This window comes from Aplidium turbinatum, chromosome 16 (genome assembly GCF_918807975.1).
Source record: "Aplidium turbinatum chromosome 16, kaAplTurb1.1, whole genome shotgun sequence".
Lineage (NCBI taxonomy): Eukaryota > Metazoa > Chordata > Ascidiacea > Aplousobranchia > Polyclinidae > Aplidium > Aplidium turbinatum.
The window spans coordinates 14,228,623-14,247,664 of NC_137487.1; the positions used below are offsets into that span (position 1 = coordinate 14,228,623).

General features: G+C 36.8%; 2 protein-coding genes across 2 annotated transcripts in view; one reads left to right on the forward strand and one right to left on the reverse strand.

The window, feature by feature from the left end:
- Window positions 1-18,405, forward strand: part of LOC145785497 (uncharacterized) — a 28,017-nt gene extending 9,612 nt beyond the window's left edge. Inside the window, exons 13-29 of the mRNA XM_082597148.1 lie at window positions 1,854-1,868; window positions 3,226-3,439; window positions 3,712-3,827; window positions 4,719-4,862; window positions 6,875-6,967; window positions 7,074-7,293; window positions 7,911-7,953; window positions 8,418-8,565; window positions 9,307-9,510; window positions 10,553-10,753; window positions 11,304-11,435; window positions 11,820-11,897; window positions 12,081-12,149; window positions 12,386-12,565; window positions 15,320-15,490; window positions 15,591-15,776; window positions 16,111-18,405. Of these exons, the coding sequence (XP_082453274.1) occupies window positions 1,854-1,868; window positions 3,226-3,439; window positions 3,712-3,827; window positions 4,719-4,862; window positions 6,875-6,967; window positions 7,074-7,293; window positions 7,911-7,953; window positions 8,418-8,565; window positions 9,307-9,510; window positions 10,553-10,753; window positions 11,304-11,435; window positions 11,820-11,897; window positions 12,081-12,149; window positions 12,386-12,565; window positions 15,320-15,490; window positions 15,591-15,776; window positions 16,111-16,299 (2,403 nt within the window). The 3' untranslated portion in view covers window positions 16,300-18,405. The remainder of the gene's footprint in view (window positions 1-1,853; window positions 1,869-3,225; window positions 3,440-3,711; window positions 3,828-4,718; window positions 4,863-6,874; window positions 6,968-7,073; window positions 7,294-7,910; window positions 7,954-8,417; window positions 8,566-9,306; window positions 9,511-10,552; window positions 10,754-11,303; window positions 11,436-11,819; window positions 11,898-12,080; window positions 12,150-12,385; window positions 12,566-15,319; window positions 15,491-15,590; window positions 15,777-16,110) is intronic.
- LOC145785498 (uncharacterized) lies at window positions 12,530-15,046 on the reverse strand. Its single transcript, XM_082597149.1, has 3 exons — window positions 14,990-15,046; window positions 13,651-13,790; window positions 12,530-13,568 (listed from the first exon to the last, which is right to left on the reverse strand). The coding sequence occupies exons 2-3, from the start codon at window positions 13,747-13,749 to the stop codon at window positions 13,179-13,181; spliced, it is 489 nt and encodes a 162-aa protein (XP_082453275.1). The 5' UTR covers window positions 13,750-13,790; window positions 14,990-15,046; the 3' UTR covers window positions 12,530-13,178.
- Window positions 18,406-19,042: the final 637 nt, after the last annotated feature.

The window sequence follows — 19,042 nt, forward strand, 5'->3', positions numbered from 1 at the left end:
TCGCGGTAAATATGAAACAAAGCATTAAGTGTACTTCGTTGGTGTCGGTGGTGTCATTTTTTTTGTTAGTTTGAGTTTTGGTGGAGTGGTGTCTGCTTTTCACTTTTACTTAACACTTTTGATAGCATGTTTATTATTTATGCATAAAAATATGTCTTGCAAGTACGTTGAATCAACTGTCGTTGATGATAATGCAATTATTTATAAAATGTTTAACCAAAGTTTCACCTGCCATAGGGCATAGATGCATACATTCAGGTAACCATGGTGGCAAGTGATAATCAAACTTTGTGTTCTTACGTTGGTTTAACGTTGCCTGAACGTTAAACCTACGCAAATTCACAAAATTTAATACCTTTTTGGGCTGGCGCATGGTTTTACAAAATAGAAGAGCTTCAGCATTTATATCCGAACAACAGCTGCAAATAACTTGAATTTGGTAGAAAAGCAGTAACAAGCCTGTTAAAATAACTGAAGTTTTAAGAACTTTTACCAGTTACTTGACTTATGAAAGAAGTTAACTTTATTCTCTGTTAGCTTTAACTTGTTGAACTGCAGCAATTATTTTATGCGCTATGGTTTATCCCTTGTGTTTAAGGATGATAGTCTTTGCCATTAACATGACTGTATTACAAAGATCCCTGTGCTGGGTCAAAGTCATGCGTGATTTCAACAATTCATCAACGCTGCAAACCATCTCGCACATATTGCTTGCAGCTATATTGGTTGCTTTTTGACTCTGCATTACTCGATTTTAAAAGGTTAACTTGAAAAGTAAAAAGTTACTGCAAAGCAGATAATTTTATATATAGCCTATGTCTCAAAAATGTTATATTTTGATTGTTTTTTGTCTTGAGACAAAATTCTTGAAGCAACATTGCCTTATTCTATAAAACTAAACTAAGTTTGGACAATGAAGAACAATTAACATAAAAAGAGCACCCTTGTCACCTACCGTCCTACTCTAAATTACTATGTTTGCTTTAAATCAATCGAAAATATTAGGATTTTTAGAAAAACGGTATTATTACGACTTGCATTTACTAGTCCAATCACGAAAATGTCGTGAGTCGAAATTACCGGTACGCGTCAATGCTAAACCGTTGTTGATGTCGAGTATGATCGTTACCATGCAGATAATAAACTCGGTGGAAGTGGTATGATCGATACCCACTTCAAGTGAAATTTGTTTATGAAACCACAAAAATACTTTTGATTGCCCAATGACATTTAAACGGCAATTAGGGCATCTGCCATAACAGACGTTATAGGTAAAACAATTGCGTATCGGGTAATTCAAGGAAGAGTTTGTACGTTTTGACAGCCATTGCGCAGTTCGAATGAAACAAAATATAAATATCATAACCAGGGCCGTAGCCTAACTGACTAAATCTGAAAAGAGCAACAGGAACCAATCGCCCACCCCCCCTGTAAAACAAATTATTAAAGTTGGGTCCCTTCAAGTTGTATAATTTTTTTTAACAACACGACAGTAACAACAAAACAGTTCTATGAGAAATATGGGCGATGAGCACGTTTTGGTACGTTTAGGTACGATTTTTCTCTTTACTTTTTGGTTTCTGGCTATGCTGCTGGTTATAATGCCAGCTTCAACTACTGTTAGCAACTGCTGACTTAATAAGATAACTTTTTCATTGCGGTTTATCAATAGTCTCTCTAACAATGCCGAGATAGCTATTAATATGGTGCTGTGTATTTGCGTGCATAACACGAACTTATGCATCATAAAGGCTACCAATGTGCAACTAATGTGCAGGCTACAGAAAATTTGTATTGTGTGCTTGTTTGATGGTTGTTACATTTGTCATTATGTACAATATTTTTGCTCGTAGGTGTGCTTGTTTAAGGTAAGCCTGTCGAGAGTTTGTGCTTTTATGCATAGCCTACATTTTGGCATTTAATATCATTCTTAAACTGTATGTGTCTCACTGAGTGATACATTTGTATTGAAACCATGACTAAACCAAAACATCAACAAGTCCTTTGTCTGTATGTGCATGCCAATGATATGCAGTGGGCCTAGAGTACATTAGGCATTTCGTCAAATTCATCTTTGCCTCTTCTAAATGCGTGTGGTCCAATATGGACATGGAATTACTCTTTCAATTTTTTTCTGACCTTTCTGACATTCTCTTTCTGACCTGGCTTGCGATGTTGTGGCAAGTAGGCTATCGTTTCGAATTCGATGGTCAAATACCTTATTGAAACAAAATAAATCGGCTTGACTGTCAAATTGAAAACGATAGCCTACTTGCCATAACATCGCAAAATCAATAAATGGTAACATCATAGTAAAAGTGATGTTATTTACCTGTCAACAAAAAACTTTGCATATGGCAAAACTTAATAATTATTTAATTGGACGCGAGCTTTCCGACGAGTCCGATACATTTTCGTTTGCCTGGAACGATGCATTTTAAATAGCTATTGTTCGAATATTCGTTCGAAGTCCAAATGTTGTTTTTACATTAATCCTTGCCATGAGATGAGGTTTCTGCAGCTTTACAATGTACAGCTACAATCGATAGATAGTTCATCGATGAACTGCAATAAACTGTGCAATGATAACTAAAAATAAATGGGCGTGGTACAACTTGTATCTCGAGTTAACTTCTTCAGCTTTTGAGGAGTTGCTTAACTTGCTATCTTATTGTAATAATGTTTGTTTTCCATCATGTCTCTATGATTAATTTTACTTCAGTAATTTATTTTTGCATTTTGTGACTTTTTAGTTTGTGCATGCTGTCTCTGGTTATTCAACTAATCTTAACTTAACCTTAATCTTAACTAAATCGATACAGTTGTTATAGCTGACGAAAAGTGAACTTCGTTTATTAATGATGCAAGTTGTGGTTGTTGTATAGACTACTAGCTAATAAACAAGTTAAAACAAAAGTAATCATTGGGCTTTTTCTGAAAAATGCAGCATAATTGGTTATGACCATTTAAACCAACTTAGGCTATATCGATTGTTTCAATGTGCAGTTTTCAAATCCGTTGCAATGTGGAGAAAAGAGTTTATTTCAAAAACTTGTTGCATATAGAATAAAAAAAAATTACATGTAAAAGAATAGTTTCCATTGCTTTATGTTTGTGGTAGTACTTTAGGAAACCGTAAAAACTTTTTAATTTCCATTTACATTGATAAAAGCAAAGAATGAAGTTTTGAAAATCATTTGAAATTTATCTCTTGTGTCACTCTAGGTGGCTCCGTTACACTTGGCTTGTCAGAGAGGTCACGTGGATGTTGTGAAGCTTTTGCTCCAGTGGAAAGCGGATGTGACGTTTCGATCAGCTGATGGAAGAAATTCGTTGGATTTCGCGATCGATTTTTCGCAAAAGGACTGTGTTCTTGCCCTGATCAAGCATGAGACCTGGCTGCAGTCGCTGCGGAATGCAGTGATCAACCCCGTCACAGGTTCGATTCCCAACAAGGTCCAAAAGAAAATCATTTAATCAGCAATAGTTTTGATATTACAGAATATCATGCAAAGTTGTATGATTGTGCAAATCATCAACATTAGTAGTTGTGCAAATGCCAGTATTCGGCTATTCGATGAGTGCAAATTGGCAGTACGCAATACCATCAAGTCGCATGTACTAATTTTAATGATCAAGAAAAAAGTAGGCTATGAAGGTGAAGGCGGAGTCAGTTAATTAAGGCTTGTTCTATTAACTGACCTTTTGCAGGTCAAATGGTAACTCCTATGAGAAAGATGATCATGAAAATGGAAGACATGGCTCTGATAGTTTGCAACCAATGCGTTACTGACAATGGAAAGAAACCAGAAAACGACGATTACGCGGTGGGTTGCCCTACATGTTTCCCACGATGGTGTTAATCCAGCCTTGATTTTGAAAGCCATCTCACTACTAAAGAATTCCTAAAAGCATTACATGTAAAATATTTGGCGAGAGTGTAAGGTGTGTTGCACAATAGAGCTGCCGGTTTTACTTTAATCGTTTTACCCCAAAAAATGTTTTAACTTTATCCTGACTTTATCAAAGGTAGACTAATGCTTGCCTTTTAAAACTACTTAGCCCAAAATTTGCAAAGATTTATGAGCACTTCAAATTCGACACGTAGTTCCTTGCTCACCCTTATTCAAGGAACATTTTTAATCCAAACTAATGGCTTAATGAAAACAATAACACGATACGCTCTTCTGATGTAAACTAAGCTAGAAGCTTTTCATGTTATTGAAGAGCGTATCATGTTAATGAATTAATTGCCTGCTGAACACTCTCATTTAATTTTTGACTTTATCCATAAATTGTGTTTTTTAAAGTTCAAAATTTCGTTCAAAGCTAAGTTTCATATTTCGATCATCTGTATCTTATTTCAACTATACGCAAGCATGCTAGTGTATATCTTTACGATTAAAACTTTTTATATTCACCAATGTAAAAGGCACCGATTTTATCAGGCTAGTAATCAGTAGCATTGACAGGGGGCACAAGGTATACATTTAGACCCCGGCCAGTGATGATTTTAGGGGCCCGGAACTTGAAGAAACCACTTTATATTCTTTGGATATAGTGCGTTTTTTTAAAACTCTTCTAATTTGAGATCCGAAGATCTCATTTGAATCGGGCCCAGGTCATCTTCCCAGCGGCCCTGTTAGTAAGTATGGGTTGGATGACTGCCTTAGATTTCCCCAATAAACAAATAATTTATTTGTCTACGTTGTTTTCAGATTACCCTGATGTATGAGTTCTTCGATGATATGTACGCCAGCACTGAGTGGTTAGAGCGAGTCGAAGAAAGGCCTAGGCCTAGTTCAGGCAGTCATACTTCTGACAATGCAACGGTGATATTCACTGAAGAGAATCCTTACGCAGTAAGTCAAATTAAGCCTTTGCTTAGTGGTGGAGTTTCATCTCAACACTGCAAAGTAGTGTGGAGTATTTTGTTTTAGTTTAAAAGTTACCAAGTAAGAATTGGAACAAAAACTTGTCTTGTTCAGTTTCTTCACAGAATAAGTTAATGTTGCTTTTTTCAAAAAATAGAATGTAGGCTAAACAGTAAAGTTACTCTTTTTAGTAGCCTAAGATTGGTTTGTGTACTGGACAAATAAATACTTTAACTGTCACTAAATCTAAACCACTCTCTGCTACGTTTTGTGTAATGTGATTTCTAAGACTATGCTCCCCCCACTGGTAGGCCTACATACTTCCATTTTTGGTGACATCTCACCCGTTGAGTTTTTTTAAGAAGAAACTAATCTGTCGTCAAAGAGCACTGGAGGCAAACCACAAAGGCTAAGCATATTTTTGTTCTCGTCAAGACCGTTTGTGTCTGCGGTTTATATGTAGAATAGAAAATAATTAAATTAGTTTTGATAAGCTTCTAAACATTACCAATTTCATAATTGTAGGCCTACAATGCTAAATTGCCATATTTTAATAGATTCACAATGATTACAAGGTAACTATAGAAAACTATCATTTCTTAACTGTCATTCACCGTATGCATGAATACCATTGAACCCTTCAAGAACTATGATGAATTTAACGTCTTTTCGTTTAAAATAAGTTTCGATTTGAAATCAAATCTATCATCACATTTTGTCATAAGAACAAATCAAGGCCTGAGTTCAGGGGAACGACTTAAATGGCGGTTCAAAATGTTGAATTTGTGTTAAATTTTTGCGACTGGGTGATCATTGATCAGACCGTTTTTCGTGTAAAAACGTTTTTCAAAATACAAATTAGCAATCATATAAGACTACGCATTTGCGCAGAACACCTTAAAGATCAAAATGTAGCCTAATCCTTCAAGATGAAATTTAAAAGATAATATTTTTTTCGTAGCCTACTGAGAAGGGACGGTTGCTCAAATAGTGACGAATTCATCCATAGGCTTTCTTATCGCTTACATTACAGGCTTGGAGGTTGATAAAGCGATTAGGATAGGTTTTTGACCATTTCCACTTCCTTGGTTATCACAATCACTTGTCCAAATTCCTTTCCAATCATTTTTTTAATTTTTAAACTTTATTTTTTAAATTTTAAACGAGCTTAAAAGTACCCATCTTTTGTTTGGAAAGTAAAAGCACTCATTGACTCTAACGGGCATACTTTGAAAAAGCTTGTCATAATGCCTTAAAGTAGTCCCTGCTTTCCTTTTTAAAACAGCTCTGTCGCTCTGATAACTCGTCACAAAGAAATTTGAGAACAGAAAAAAAATGTTCTTGCAAGTTGTGTTGTATGGGCTAGTAATCTTTTAATACTGTATATGTTTTTGCGCTGCATTTCTCACAGTGGCTGTTGATGTTATTTGATATTATTCACATTGGAACGTTCGTTTGCCAGAATGAAATTTGATGTTTGCATCCTGGTCATTACATTAAAATAACGCAAATGGATTGTAATACTTTGCCTAATGAACATTCGTTGTGAGCAAGTGTTTTTTTGTCATCATCACTGCTTTTGTTTGGCATATACCGAATGTGAACATTTGACAACTCTGGCATGAATGTGGAATATATATAGGCTTCAACCTTTGTGCATATTCCTTTTTGACGATGTCATAGGTTGATTAGCTTATAATTTTTAACTTTCTAAATATAGCCTCAGATGTTGGCATTGTACAAACAAAATTACATCTTACTTGATATATTTTTCAAAGAAAAAAATCCCACTGTTTTTTGCAGAAGCTAAGATTTCCTGTGCTGACTCCAATATTTTGTGTTGAAGACTACGTTTTGTGTTATTGATGTTAACGAAAGTATGTTTAGCTCTGATTAACAAACAATCGTGGTTGAAGCACTTTTTATTTCAGTAATAATCAAATGTTTCATTAGTAAGCTGAAATATGTAGCCATTTAATTATTAAAATTTTCCTGCGAAGGTTTATGACGAACACGATCAATTGACCCCAGAAGCTTACACGTACTCCACCACATCTGACGTATTACAGCAAAACCATCCCTTAAAACTTATGGTGAGTCCCGATTTGTTTTCAACATTTATCAGCATATTTTCTTCTGTCTCCATCATACGTTTAGCTCAGAAAACTTCAGACAAGGTTTATGATTTTCAATTTTAAGGTGAACGCCAAATGTGAGAGTCTTTTGGTCCACCCTGTTGTAACCGGTCTCCTCAACTACAAGTGGAAAAGATACGGCCGCTATGTATATTACACAAACCTTCTTCTCTTCGTTACCTACTTAACCATTCTCAATGTCTACATGCTCATCACTCCTCCTTTCTACCGTTTGGATTGGATCAAAATAATTCAGTTTCGTCGGTATCTTCAGAACAACAGTGGTGAGTGTATGTAGCTTTTTTTGGACAGCAATTGATAAGCAACTGCAGAATGGCCAAGAGCAAGACCTCTTAAACTTTTTTGCTTTCTGCAATAATTGTCTTTGTTGGTAACAAAAAAATAAATTAATTTGAAACAAACGTACAAAAAAACGAATCTCCTACAAGTCAACAGTTGTGGACTTAGCAAGCGACAATTGAGCAAGTGACAACTGAGCTGGCAACAATTCAGCAAGCGGCTGAAGTTAGTAAATGATGAAACTGAGTAACAACTGAGCAAGTCATAACTTGGCATGTCACAAGTCAGTAAATTCAGTTTTGGCAAGCGATGGGTGACCAAGCAAGTCCGACGTGAGCATGTAAATCTCATTTTCTGACTTAGCAGTAGCTGAAATTTGATTGCTGAGTTGAAATACTTGCTGAGTTGTCCCCTGCCGAGTGATCCGACAACAAAAATAAGTTCTCAGCGATCAATACAAGTTTTTTTTTCATACGATCTCATACGTTTCTCGTTCGATCAATACAAGTGATAATGCTATATAAAAAACAGATTCATTTGCTTGGTGGATGTGTGGCTGTTAAACTTATGATCTTTACACTGTTTAAAATATCTCTTTCAGATCCTAGTATCAATGCCACCATGGCTTCAGAGTTTAGTACACTGTAAGTAACCTACAATCAGTTGGCAATGATGTATTGTATAGAGTATTTTAGTACAGTAAACAAAAGCGATTTCTTAAGTTTGCGCTTAAGTTATGTGTGAAGCCGGCTAAGAATTGTCCAGATATCACATGATGCCCTTTGGAATAAGATGTCAAAACCTTTCTACTGTGTTGCATTGTATACGTTGATAGTAAACGTCATTGTCGGAGTCATATGTGGGTCAGTAAACTCAAGGAAATAACGGACTATAATATTTAAACAGTCTCCAATGCTGATATGAATTTGAATATTTTTTATAGCTTTTTAAATTGTCAAACGATTGCCAACATTAACTTCGGTTGCTCATTAAGTCAAGATCCTAATTGAAACTAAGATAAAATTTGACCAAAGTGTTTCAAAGGCTTATGGATTAAAATTTACTCAGAGTGGCTGCAGTAATCTTAATTAACAAATGTATAACATAGGTCGCGTGCCTGTTGGTTTTACCGGGAGGAAGTGATTAACGACTCGCCTGTTGGACAGATCGACAATTCGTGTCAAATACTGGATACGCCAACACAGAATCTCAAATGGGTCATATTCGCCTTTTCGCTATTCAATTTATTAAGAGAGGCAAGTCTAACCAGGACAGCTGTACCACCTGGACTGGACACGCAGTGGCCAACATGGGGCCAAACAGTTGGTACAACAGTTGGCCAACAGGGTTAGTTACTTGGCTGTTGGCCCACTGTTGGTCAACCGTTGTACCAACTGTTTGGCCTCATGTTGGTCACTGCGTGTCCAGTCCAGGTGCTACTATTTAGAAGTCCATGGCTGTACTGTATAAAAATAATTGTTTCACTAGTGCATAATGATACATTCTGTGTTTACATTATTTAACGTTAATGACTTGTATGATATACAAGTTTTATTGTGCAATAAGCTGGAACAAAGTCATAATAAAACTGAACAGTTCGAAAACTATGAAAACCAATTGATAAAAAAACATATCATTTCAACGTAGCTAGGCGTTGAAACGATGTGAAAACTGCAATTTTTGCTGACTGGAAAAGTATTGGTTCGCCATAAAAAAGACAAAAATCCCGATTTGCAGCTTAAGAATGATCATACATTCTGCTTTCATTTATATATTCATGCATTTTTGACTCACAGCAGCCACCGTATAGGCCTATTGAGCTTTGTAATTTGTGCTTGAAACTATTTTGCCCTTAGTACAAAGCAGGTGTGCGTTAAATAATATTAATCTGTAGGTTGTATGGTATTAGCACAGTAGCCTACAATTATTTTGACGAATGTTGATAATTTTTGTTTTATATTTTCAAAGTAATAACCAGTTATTTTACGCAATAATAGGCTTTTCAACTTTTCAACCAAAGACTTGGTTATTTGGATTTCACAAACGCAGTGGAGTTGTCTTTATACGTTCTTTCCTTATTGCTCACAATTGATTTCCATTATTACACTCTGGAGAGCGTTGTTCGTCTCACTGCCGCAGTATATGGACCAGAAGATGTTGATGTTCTGGCTGGTTTGCAGGAAGACTCTGGATTGCGTCAGGTTTGTTTTCTTTGCCTTCAAATGCAGAAACAAATTTACTACTGTATGAAGTTGTATTTATTATTAAAATCTATTTCACTGAGCCTTTTTGAATTGTTTGAGCTTGAAGAGTATTCGGTGATTTGATTTACACATTGCGGCTTTGTTTCATAAATTGGAGCATTTTTTCGACTTGTCCTGTGTAAGCTTATGCATGTCGGCTGCATAGCCGAGTGGTGAGAGCACTGGAACGGCAATCGAAAGGGCGCCGATTCGACACCGCTCAAGAGCATGCTGCTGTGTCTTTGGCAGGACACTTAAAGGCATGCCTGAAGGTGGACATGAAGATTGGCTTCCTTGCCTTCCCGTCCACTTAATCTAATCCTTCAACCACCAGGTGTAAGCCTGGATACGACAAACAAACAACAAGTTTATGCATGGTTTATCACCAGTTAGTGAAAAAAGGAAGGCAAGGAACCCAATTTTTAGGTCCACCTTAAAGTAGTCGGCAGCCGTGGCCGAGTGGTTAGCGCGTTGGGCTCGCAGTCGAGAGCCTGCATGTTCGACTCCAGCCACCCGCACTTGCTGTTGTTTCTCTGGGCAAGAAACTTAACGATAATTGCCTCTACCTAGTGATCGATTTCGAGTAATGGGTAGTACCAAATTTAAGTCATAAGTAGAGTAGACAACCGGAAACTGACATTGCCGTCGGCTGCAGCGTGGGTCAGGTGTATGTCGGAAGGCGTACACCGATGCATAGCGCTCAAGTCCGCTTTCCCGCAATGCAGGATAAAGATAAACAAACAAACAAATGCTTTTAAGTGTTTTGTTAATCACACAGCCGCTTGTTTTCAACAAGGTTTTAAACCGTCGTCCTTTGAAGCGTCGTTCCAGCGCTTTCGACCACTCAAACCGACATACTACCATTTATGTGGTAAAAACTCCAGCTGGCAAAAGCTTCTTTTGTACATCGTTTAAACGTCTAGCGATGTTGCAGAGTTGTAAAAATGGTAAATTTTTCTGGGACAAGAGCAATCGTGTAACTTTGACCAATGTTTCTTAGGAGTGGCAACAAGAAATTGGAGCTTTCGCCGTGTTCCTTTCTTGGATGGGGTTGCTCCTCTTCATCCAAAAAATACCAAGGCTCGGGATCTTTGTTGTCATGTTTACTGACATTCTTAAAACATTTGGAGAGTTTTTTATTGTTTTTGTGTTTTTCATTTTCGGTTTTTCATTTTCCTTCACCATTCTTCTGGGTAATCAAGTAAGTATAGGAATTAGGCTACCACTGTTTACTATTTATGGATGTTGAATTCAATGAGTAGTTTTTGAAGGTTGTCACAAAATCAACTCACTTTGATAGCTTCGAGTTGGAGTTAAATTTTTGTTTATTAGCTTGATATTTATTAATGTTGCAATTTACTTTTCGAAATTTAAAAAAGCTTTAAAGGTGAACCACACATTATCAAAATAATTACATGAGTTAATGCTTCCTCACAAAAGTGGTAACAACCTTTTACTTAAATTTACATAATATTTAACAAGGAATTTCATCACAAAGTGGTACGTGTTGATTCTTGATTAGAACGCATGAGCGCCCACTTGCGTACATTAAAATACATGCGTTCTGTTCACTTGGTGTCTCTTTAAATCATCACAAAGTGAAAAGTTAAGTTGTCAATTTTATACTGTAGTAGGCTGTAAAGGGTCATTCTAGGTTGGATAAAAACACTGCGTTAAAGTTTCTCACAGCATCTTACGTTCTTTGCTGACTTTTGGGTCTTCGCAAATACTTCAAGAAACTTTTTTTTCAGCATCCATATGAGCTTTGGTACGAAGCTCTTGTCAGGACGTTTGTTATGATGATAGGAGAAATTGACTTCGGAGGAATTTTCTTTTCGGCGGAGGATCAGAGAGGAAGCATCGGGAAGGAGTACCACGATGAGGTGTGAAAACAAATACAGTTTGACTTGTGAACATTCTAAGGAATCATAAAACCTACTCGTCTTTAATAAAAAAACATTCCACTCCTTAAGATGCGATAAACGTTCCAGTATTGGTATAATTACAATATTTTAATAACTCTTAACGTTTTAAAATGCGCTGATTTAATCATTTTACTTGATCTATCAGCACTGATGCCAGGTGACTAATAATAGAATTTGAATTAAAATAATTATAAAAACAAGACAGCTGAGGTGTGGGTCACACTCCGGTAGGCATTTAATTGTGTTCCCAAGATGCAAACATGTACCTTTGGTATGCAAGTGTTGTTACTAATCAGCCATGCTACAGAAAATACATAACTACTATTGTTCACATTCATACAGGTGTACACACGGCAAGTGAGCATGGTCTTGTTCGTGATATTCCTTGTTGTCATGTCAATCATCATCATGAATCTTCTGGTGAGTGCAAATAGTTTTCATGAGAGTATAGTAACAAAAACAATCAAAGATTCGTGAACAGCAGTTTTGTACATAGTGTATTAATTGCAGATTTATTAGTTGGCAAGGCAATGTAGCCTACAAGTAGGATATACCTCTTTTTCATTACGAAGTGATCTACTACACAATAATACTTGCCTGTAGGTTGGCCTTGCGGTTGGAGACATAATTGAAGTTCAAGAACATGCTACGTTGGAAAGATTGGGAATGCAGGTGCAGTTCAATGTCATAAACGTCATCTAATTAAACAAATATCGACAACATATTCCAGTATACCCAAACAGAAAATCAACCGCTTTTTACATTGTTTCAACGTCTGCAGACGTATCGAGTGAGCTTTATTTGAGAAGTTCTATTGTTTTTGTTGCCGTAATCTTGGCACAAGTGTACAAATAGCTCAAGTGCCTCGATCTTGTGTGTTGTTCAAATGTACCTTGTCTTTGTTTTAGGTTGGATTAGCGCTAGAAGTGGAGTTTACTTTGCCATCATTTTTCCGTAAAAAGATGGGTCTTCGAAAGCAAATGCTGGAAATAAACAAATATCGGAAATCAAATTTCTTTAAGAAATTCTTGTTTGAAGATTCGAACATAACGTTAGAGCACATTTCCAAAGCTCTTGGTGATGAAATTGTGAGTAGACATAGTACAATACACTAAATAAAGTACAATTATAGACTAGGTCTACGCAGTAGGGTACTGAAACGCACTACGACGTTATACATTCTTCATTAACCCTGTTGGGCCCACTGTAAGAAAACACGTTCAAAAAAATTTTTTTTGCTGTTCAGCACTTGGTTTGTGACTCATTTAAACCAAAAACATATTTTTTTTGTATGCTAGCCCTTTCGGCCAAGTTTTGGGCCATGTTGCATATATGATACATTGGGCCTTGAGTGGTAATTAGCAGACAGCATTGTTGATATGGTGGAGTGGCAAAGATGAATGTAGATAGAAATTTTTTGTTTGGAAAAACCCTGTCAAAGACTGTAACTTTTCCGATGATCAGTATTTGGGCCAAAATTCCCCAATGATCTTTAGTGATAGATTATGAAGCTTCATCCGAAAAGCAAAAATAGTGTACTATCGGAACTGAATGATGCAAACCACAAAACGCAATAGCAAAAATTTTACTTTTCAATTGTGAAAATCATAAAAGCAATTTCGGGTTTCCACAAAGCAGAAGCGGATCTCGCATTACATCTCTCATTACACCAGAAACAGGGCTATGCCAAGTACTAAGCTCTCAGTAATGTCGGACTCCATTCATTTGTACCAGACCCATGTTGAAAAACATGCCGATTACTTTCTCTATTTCTTTAGTGTTGGTATCAACACTTTTTCCAGTTTTTTGCACACTATAGAGATTCGTATTCTGAACTACATTTTCTATCATGTCCTCGCTGACAAACCTAAAAAAATACTGCAATGGCGTTTCCATGTGTTCATTAGCAGGTGGTTCGATCAAAGGTCCTGTAAATGATGCAGCAGGTTCTAAAAAGTTCTTTTTTCTCCATTTGTAAGCAGAATTACTTCTGTTCCGGATACCATTGGTAGCTCTTTTGCTTGTAGTGGTAACATTAACAAGTGGAACACCATCATCATTGTCTTCTTCAATGCATGGAACATTCGCAACCTAAAGCAAAATATTAGCATATGAACAACCAAAATTCAAAAAATCCAGAGGCAATGTAAGCCAAGTAGGCTATTGACTGTACCTGATTAGTGTGTTGTAACATATGCTCATCATTATCATCGTCGTCATCAGATTCAACAAAATTAGGATCATCGTCATCACTCTCATCCCAGTTGATCATATTGATCAAATCTTCTGTGGTATAACCACGCAAGCCATTTTCTACAAAAAATTTAACAGTTGAACTAAAAGAAAAAATCTCAAAGAATTGAAATTTGTGACTAAGGACCATGGTGTAATTATTGATCAAGACAAATCAAAAAAATAATACAAAAGTGGTTAGCAGTAGGGTTGGACTAACTTGGTATTCTGTAGCTAGTTTTCATGCTCCAGCGTTTGTCACTTTTTTGAAGGCATCAGTTCATTCAGTTTCACAGTAGGCTACAATAATTTGATATGGTTTCCAACATTAGTGTAAATACAATAGCCTATATAGCCTAGGGTTACCATATTTGAAAAAACAAAATTCCGGACAGTGCATGACTATTTTCATGAGACCATATATGCACTACCGAACTATTAGCCATTACTATTAGCCATTAGAATTAGTCAAGGATTCTGTATCAAAAATTCACTAGGCTTCCTCCTCTATGACATTTCAAGTAAATCTCTGATTAGGCTATATGTGCGAAATCGCCTGCTTTTATAGACTGTTGGAATGTTCTAGTAATTTTCGCAGCACGTGATCTATATCTAACCAATTCTGATTCAGCACAACGGTCAATAAGTTCAAGAAAGTTCTAAGTGGTAAACATCACTGATAAGGAAAACGCTCTGTTACATCATAATTCCGTACAACCTCGCAGTAAAAAAAAATGGCAGTGTTGCACAGTACGATTGCAGATGCAGTAAAATGAGCTGGCTGAGCGAATTTTCTAGAAAAAAATTTTCTAATTTCCCAAAACGCCCATCATAAAATTCCGGACATTTGAGCATTTTTTTAAATTCCTCCCGAACGCAAAATTTAACACTAAATTCTGGACATGTCCCGAATTTTCCGGACGGTATGGCAACCCTAATATAGCCGTATTATAAACTGATCAAAGACATAGCCTACAACTAGTAAGGTGTGATTAAATTTGAACTGTGTGCTTATTTTTACAAAGTTTAGTGTGGAATAAGCAATGCACAAGCTCAGCAGATCAAACAATTTGGATAAACACAGTATATCAACAATGACTTGTCCTTCATCATTATCAGGAATCAGTGGCATGCAAAGCCCAATGTTGCACCCGTGCAACATCAAATTTCAAACATTTATAAAATAATGAAAAATCAAAAATGTTTATTCAAAATGAACTTACAATGAATTACTAGCTCTAATGGAACATGTTTCTCACAAAAACAACAAAATAACTTACCCTATAAAACGAGATATCTTCTTCAACTTTTGTGTACTTCTCAACTCCTTTCAGCAGACAAAATCGCGCCAAAAACAAACCTGGCTAAAGCACGTGACTTACATCTACCAATCGGTTTTCAACAAAAAACTGTAGCTCAATAGCGACACCAGCCTTTTATAAAAAAAAAGTAAGTTTCGCGATATCCAAGGGGGCTCTGGAAGAGCCCTAACGTCATGTTGCATATATGATACAGTGGGCCTTATAGGGTTAAATTGATGTGGTGTGTAGTTGCCAGCATCATTCACAATTGTAGGCCTATGCTAAAAGTACGCTGCGCTTTTACAACAGGCTGACCAAGACGAAAACCGAACCGCAGAAGACAAAGTGTTGAACGGTCTGAACATACTCAAGGGAAAAATATTGGACATTATTTCTGACCAAGCTGAAGTGAAACAGGGTGTTCATGGAGTGCGAGCTCTTGTTCGAGAAACTCGTAATGAGTCTAGAAAACATGCAGACGTAAGTTTGTCCATTTGAACCAAAGTAAAGTCGTTGTTCTCCTTTTTATTTCCTAGTGAACATGGTAAAAACTAAAGCTTACTTATTGACCTTTTTTCAGGATTTAAAGCAAAATCTTGCTACCACGGGAAGCACTTTGACACAGCAAATAGATCAGACACACTCTGGATTGACGCAAACTACACAGCTTGAATCTGGCCAAACTAGAGGCAAGGTGGACGGCACAACTGCAGTCGTTAATCAACTACAAGCTGAAGTAGAAGACACAAAACAAGAGCTTGCAGCGGTATGATAATTTTTGCAATAATTAAAAAATACATTTATTTGTAAAAGCAAGTAAAGGTGATTTTATTGGCATCCCAGATCGTATGATTTCATGAGATTTCAAGTAGCCTACAATTCAATAGCTTGCTCAAGTTAAAAAGAAGATGATGTATTTATGCTGTGATTGTTTTCATAGCAAGCTTTTCGCAAACTCTACCACTAGGTCTCCTGATGAGAATGATAATCAAAAATATATGACAAACGTAGCAGAGGTCTAGAAAAGGGTAGAAGCGACAAAACGCGGACGTTATAACGTGACGTTATGATATGATAATCAAATAGTTTGATATCTATAGGTGAAAAGCGAGTTGGAACGTAGAATGGACGCAATGCAAGAAGCATTGCTGTCCAGGAGTTGGGCAGAAATTGAAGCCGGACTTGCGAGATGCAACACAATGGTGGAAAAGAGCAGAAATGAGATCATGGAGAACTTGGAAGAAATGAAAATTGTATTGGTCAAAGAAAAATACATGAGCAGGGTGTAAAAGAGCAGGAAAGATGAACTGTATTTACCTTGTTTCTTTACGTTGCTCCACACGTGAAAGGGGTTCACGAAGACAGTTGCATTCCTTACTTCGATACTTTCAGTTACAATATTTATTGTAGCCTAGCGTAATGCTGGCTTCGTGGTGCACATTCATTGCACTTGCGCTTTTAATGATTTTCATTTAATTGCAAACTGGAATGATTTCAAGTTTGGCAGTAAGAATAACGTTTTTTTTTAAAAAGACATTTTTTTAACAAAGGAAGCTTACTTATGGTGCATGGTTTTCAACAAAATGTAGGTTATTAAAAAGATAATCTAGACCAGTGGTTCCCAACATTTTCCTACTCATGGCCCATTAAACTATGCAGATCTTGGTGGTGGCCCATTAACTTAAGCAATGACAAAAACACAAAGTGACAATAACACAAAATATTGATCAACAGTTTATTTACACAACTTTCATGAGCAGATTGTTGCTGTATCTTGTCCACAGTATTTTGAATTCTGGTGGCAGAGTAGGCTACCCTATGTTGTTTTCAACACAAAGTTGATTGCGCTGCATAGATTTCACAGTCAATAATGATGCGAAGAAATATTCACATACCATGTGGCGGTAAAGGCAATAGTTTAAAGACAGTTTATACTGATAAGTGGATACAATGAGGACACTCTAATCCACAATTTAGTGACTGAATTTATGATCATTATTATGAATTTATTTTATTGATCTATGTCTAGCTAAATGGCTCACTCGAAATAGCGTCATTCATGGCCCACCGGTTAAGAGCCACTGGTCTCGACCTACTGTAGTAATGTGATGTATTGTGGTTAAACGTTCCTTTCTCATTGCTTTGACTAACTGTAGGCCTACTAACATCAGTGAAAACTTTATTATTTGGTTTTGTAGCAAAAAGCGCCTGACTGATTCTACATGGCCCACCTAACTTTTTAACGCTGATTTCAAATTTTCCATCTGTTCTTTCGTATTTTACTTTTTACAAGGAAAAACGCAATTGCAGATTTTCATGATTTTGGCATTTTACGCTTACCAGTAAGTAAATCTTATTCAAAAGCGTTCGACATTTTATTGCAATGTAGTCCTGGGAACTTTTAAATATCATACGGCGCCCTCTAGAGGCGGAATGGAGTTGTCGAAACACTCGCGTTGTGTTTCATTAATTGGCGAAAAAAGATAATATTTGAAATCGCAAGGGAAAGTTTGGTAAAGAACAGGGTGTGGAGTGAAATGAAAGGGAAGACGTTTTTTTTCTTCATTTTTTATCCTGATCTTTTCTTCCATTCTATTTCCATTCCGTCCAATCCCTAGTGAGGAAAAGAAATAGAATATTGTCATAGCCGATATGACATTGCAACAACGTATTGCACACGTTTCGTGCGTTTTAAAAACTCACTTGTTAATTTTTTTTATTTAAAGTTGCATGTTATGTCCTTCAGCCCGGATGAAGTGTGATAATTAATAGGATATAGCCTAGCCATATTAATCACAGCATAAAAAGAAGTGCCTAAAGTTATTTAACAAAGCAGTCTTAGTATAGAAACACAATACAGTAGGCTACGTTATTTGTTGACTTCAATGATACAGCAACCTGCCAATCAAACTCCATCATTGCTAATTCTTGCTGTTCAGTCAGGGACCGGTATGTTGTTGTTATTTTTGACCATCACAGCGAAAATGATACACGTCAACATAGCAAAGGTCTAGAAAAGGGTAGAAGCGACAAAACACAAAACTTAAAACTACGTGCTTGAGGCCAAAATAAGTTGCAACCAGTAAAAGGAAAATTTGATGGACCCCGTTATTCTTCATTGCATTGCTTTGTTTTTTGTCGTTTATTAACTGATTGTTACATTCGTCAAATTATTCTTCAAAGTTTTGATACCGGTACTTTTACTTTGTGTATTGCAATAACGTATGATCAGTGAAGAACTATTTTTATGAAAGTATCAACGTTTTCTTGTTCAATTTTCATGAATTGATGATCGATTATTATGATGTGTCACGGTTCTCATTTGCAGTTTCGTAATCGTGAGATTATTCGTGGCTTGTGTTGTGTGAATGTGAAAGCGTATAAATGGTGCACATATGTTATGGGGTTGTTCATGTGACAAATCCTCAGAGGCCTACAAGCGATAGTTGACAGGTAACCTATAAGTTAAAATTGCTTGTTCACGTTAGGGTGGAATTAGGTGACAGGGATCAGGGCCGGAATTAGCTGATGGGGGGGCCCGGAGCAGTTTTAGATCGGGGGGCCCCCGTGCAAAAATTTTTTTCGCGCCTTAGGCGCGAAAAGACACCTTTACGTCTACAGTAGGCTATCATTAATCCAGCACTGCACAGCATTTTGCAGAAGCTTCAAAATGGCTGAAAGAAGAAAAAAAATACCACAAAATCACATTTTTTCCACGTCGAAGGGCCTCTTCAAAAGGGGGGCTCGGGGCATCTGCACCCTCTGCCCCCCCCCTAAATCCGGGCCTGACAGGGATTCCGGTAGCCAAAGTGGTTTTTGAATCATCCGAGTTGCCAACTTTTGGTGATTAGAAACTAGCCTACTGATACCTTTTACTAAGTTATGTATTTTTTGACGATTTGATTGAGTTTACGAATGAGATAAAAACCTGATTTTTTTCTCTGACACTTAAATTAAAAACTTCAGTAGGCTAGGCTATAGTTACAGGTAGGCTAGGTAGCCTAGTTTGTTTTTGAACTCAGGCCCGTGCCC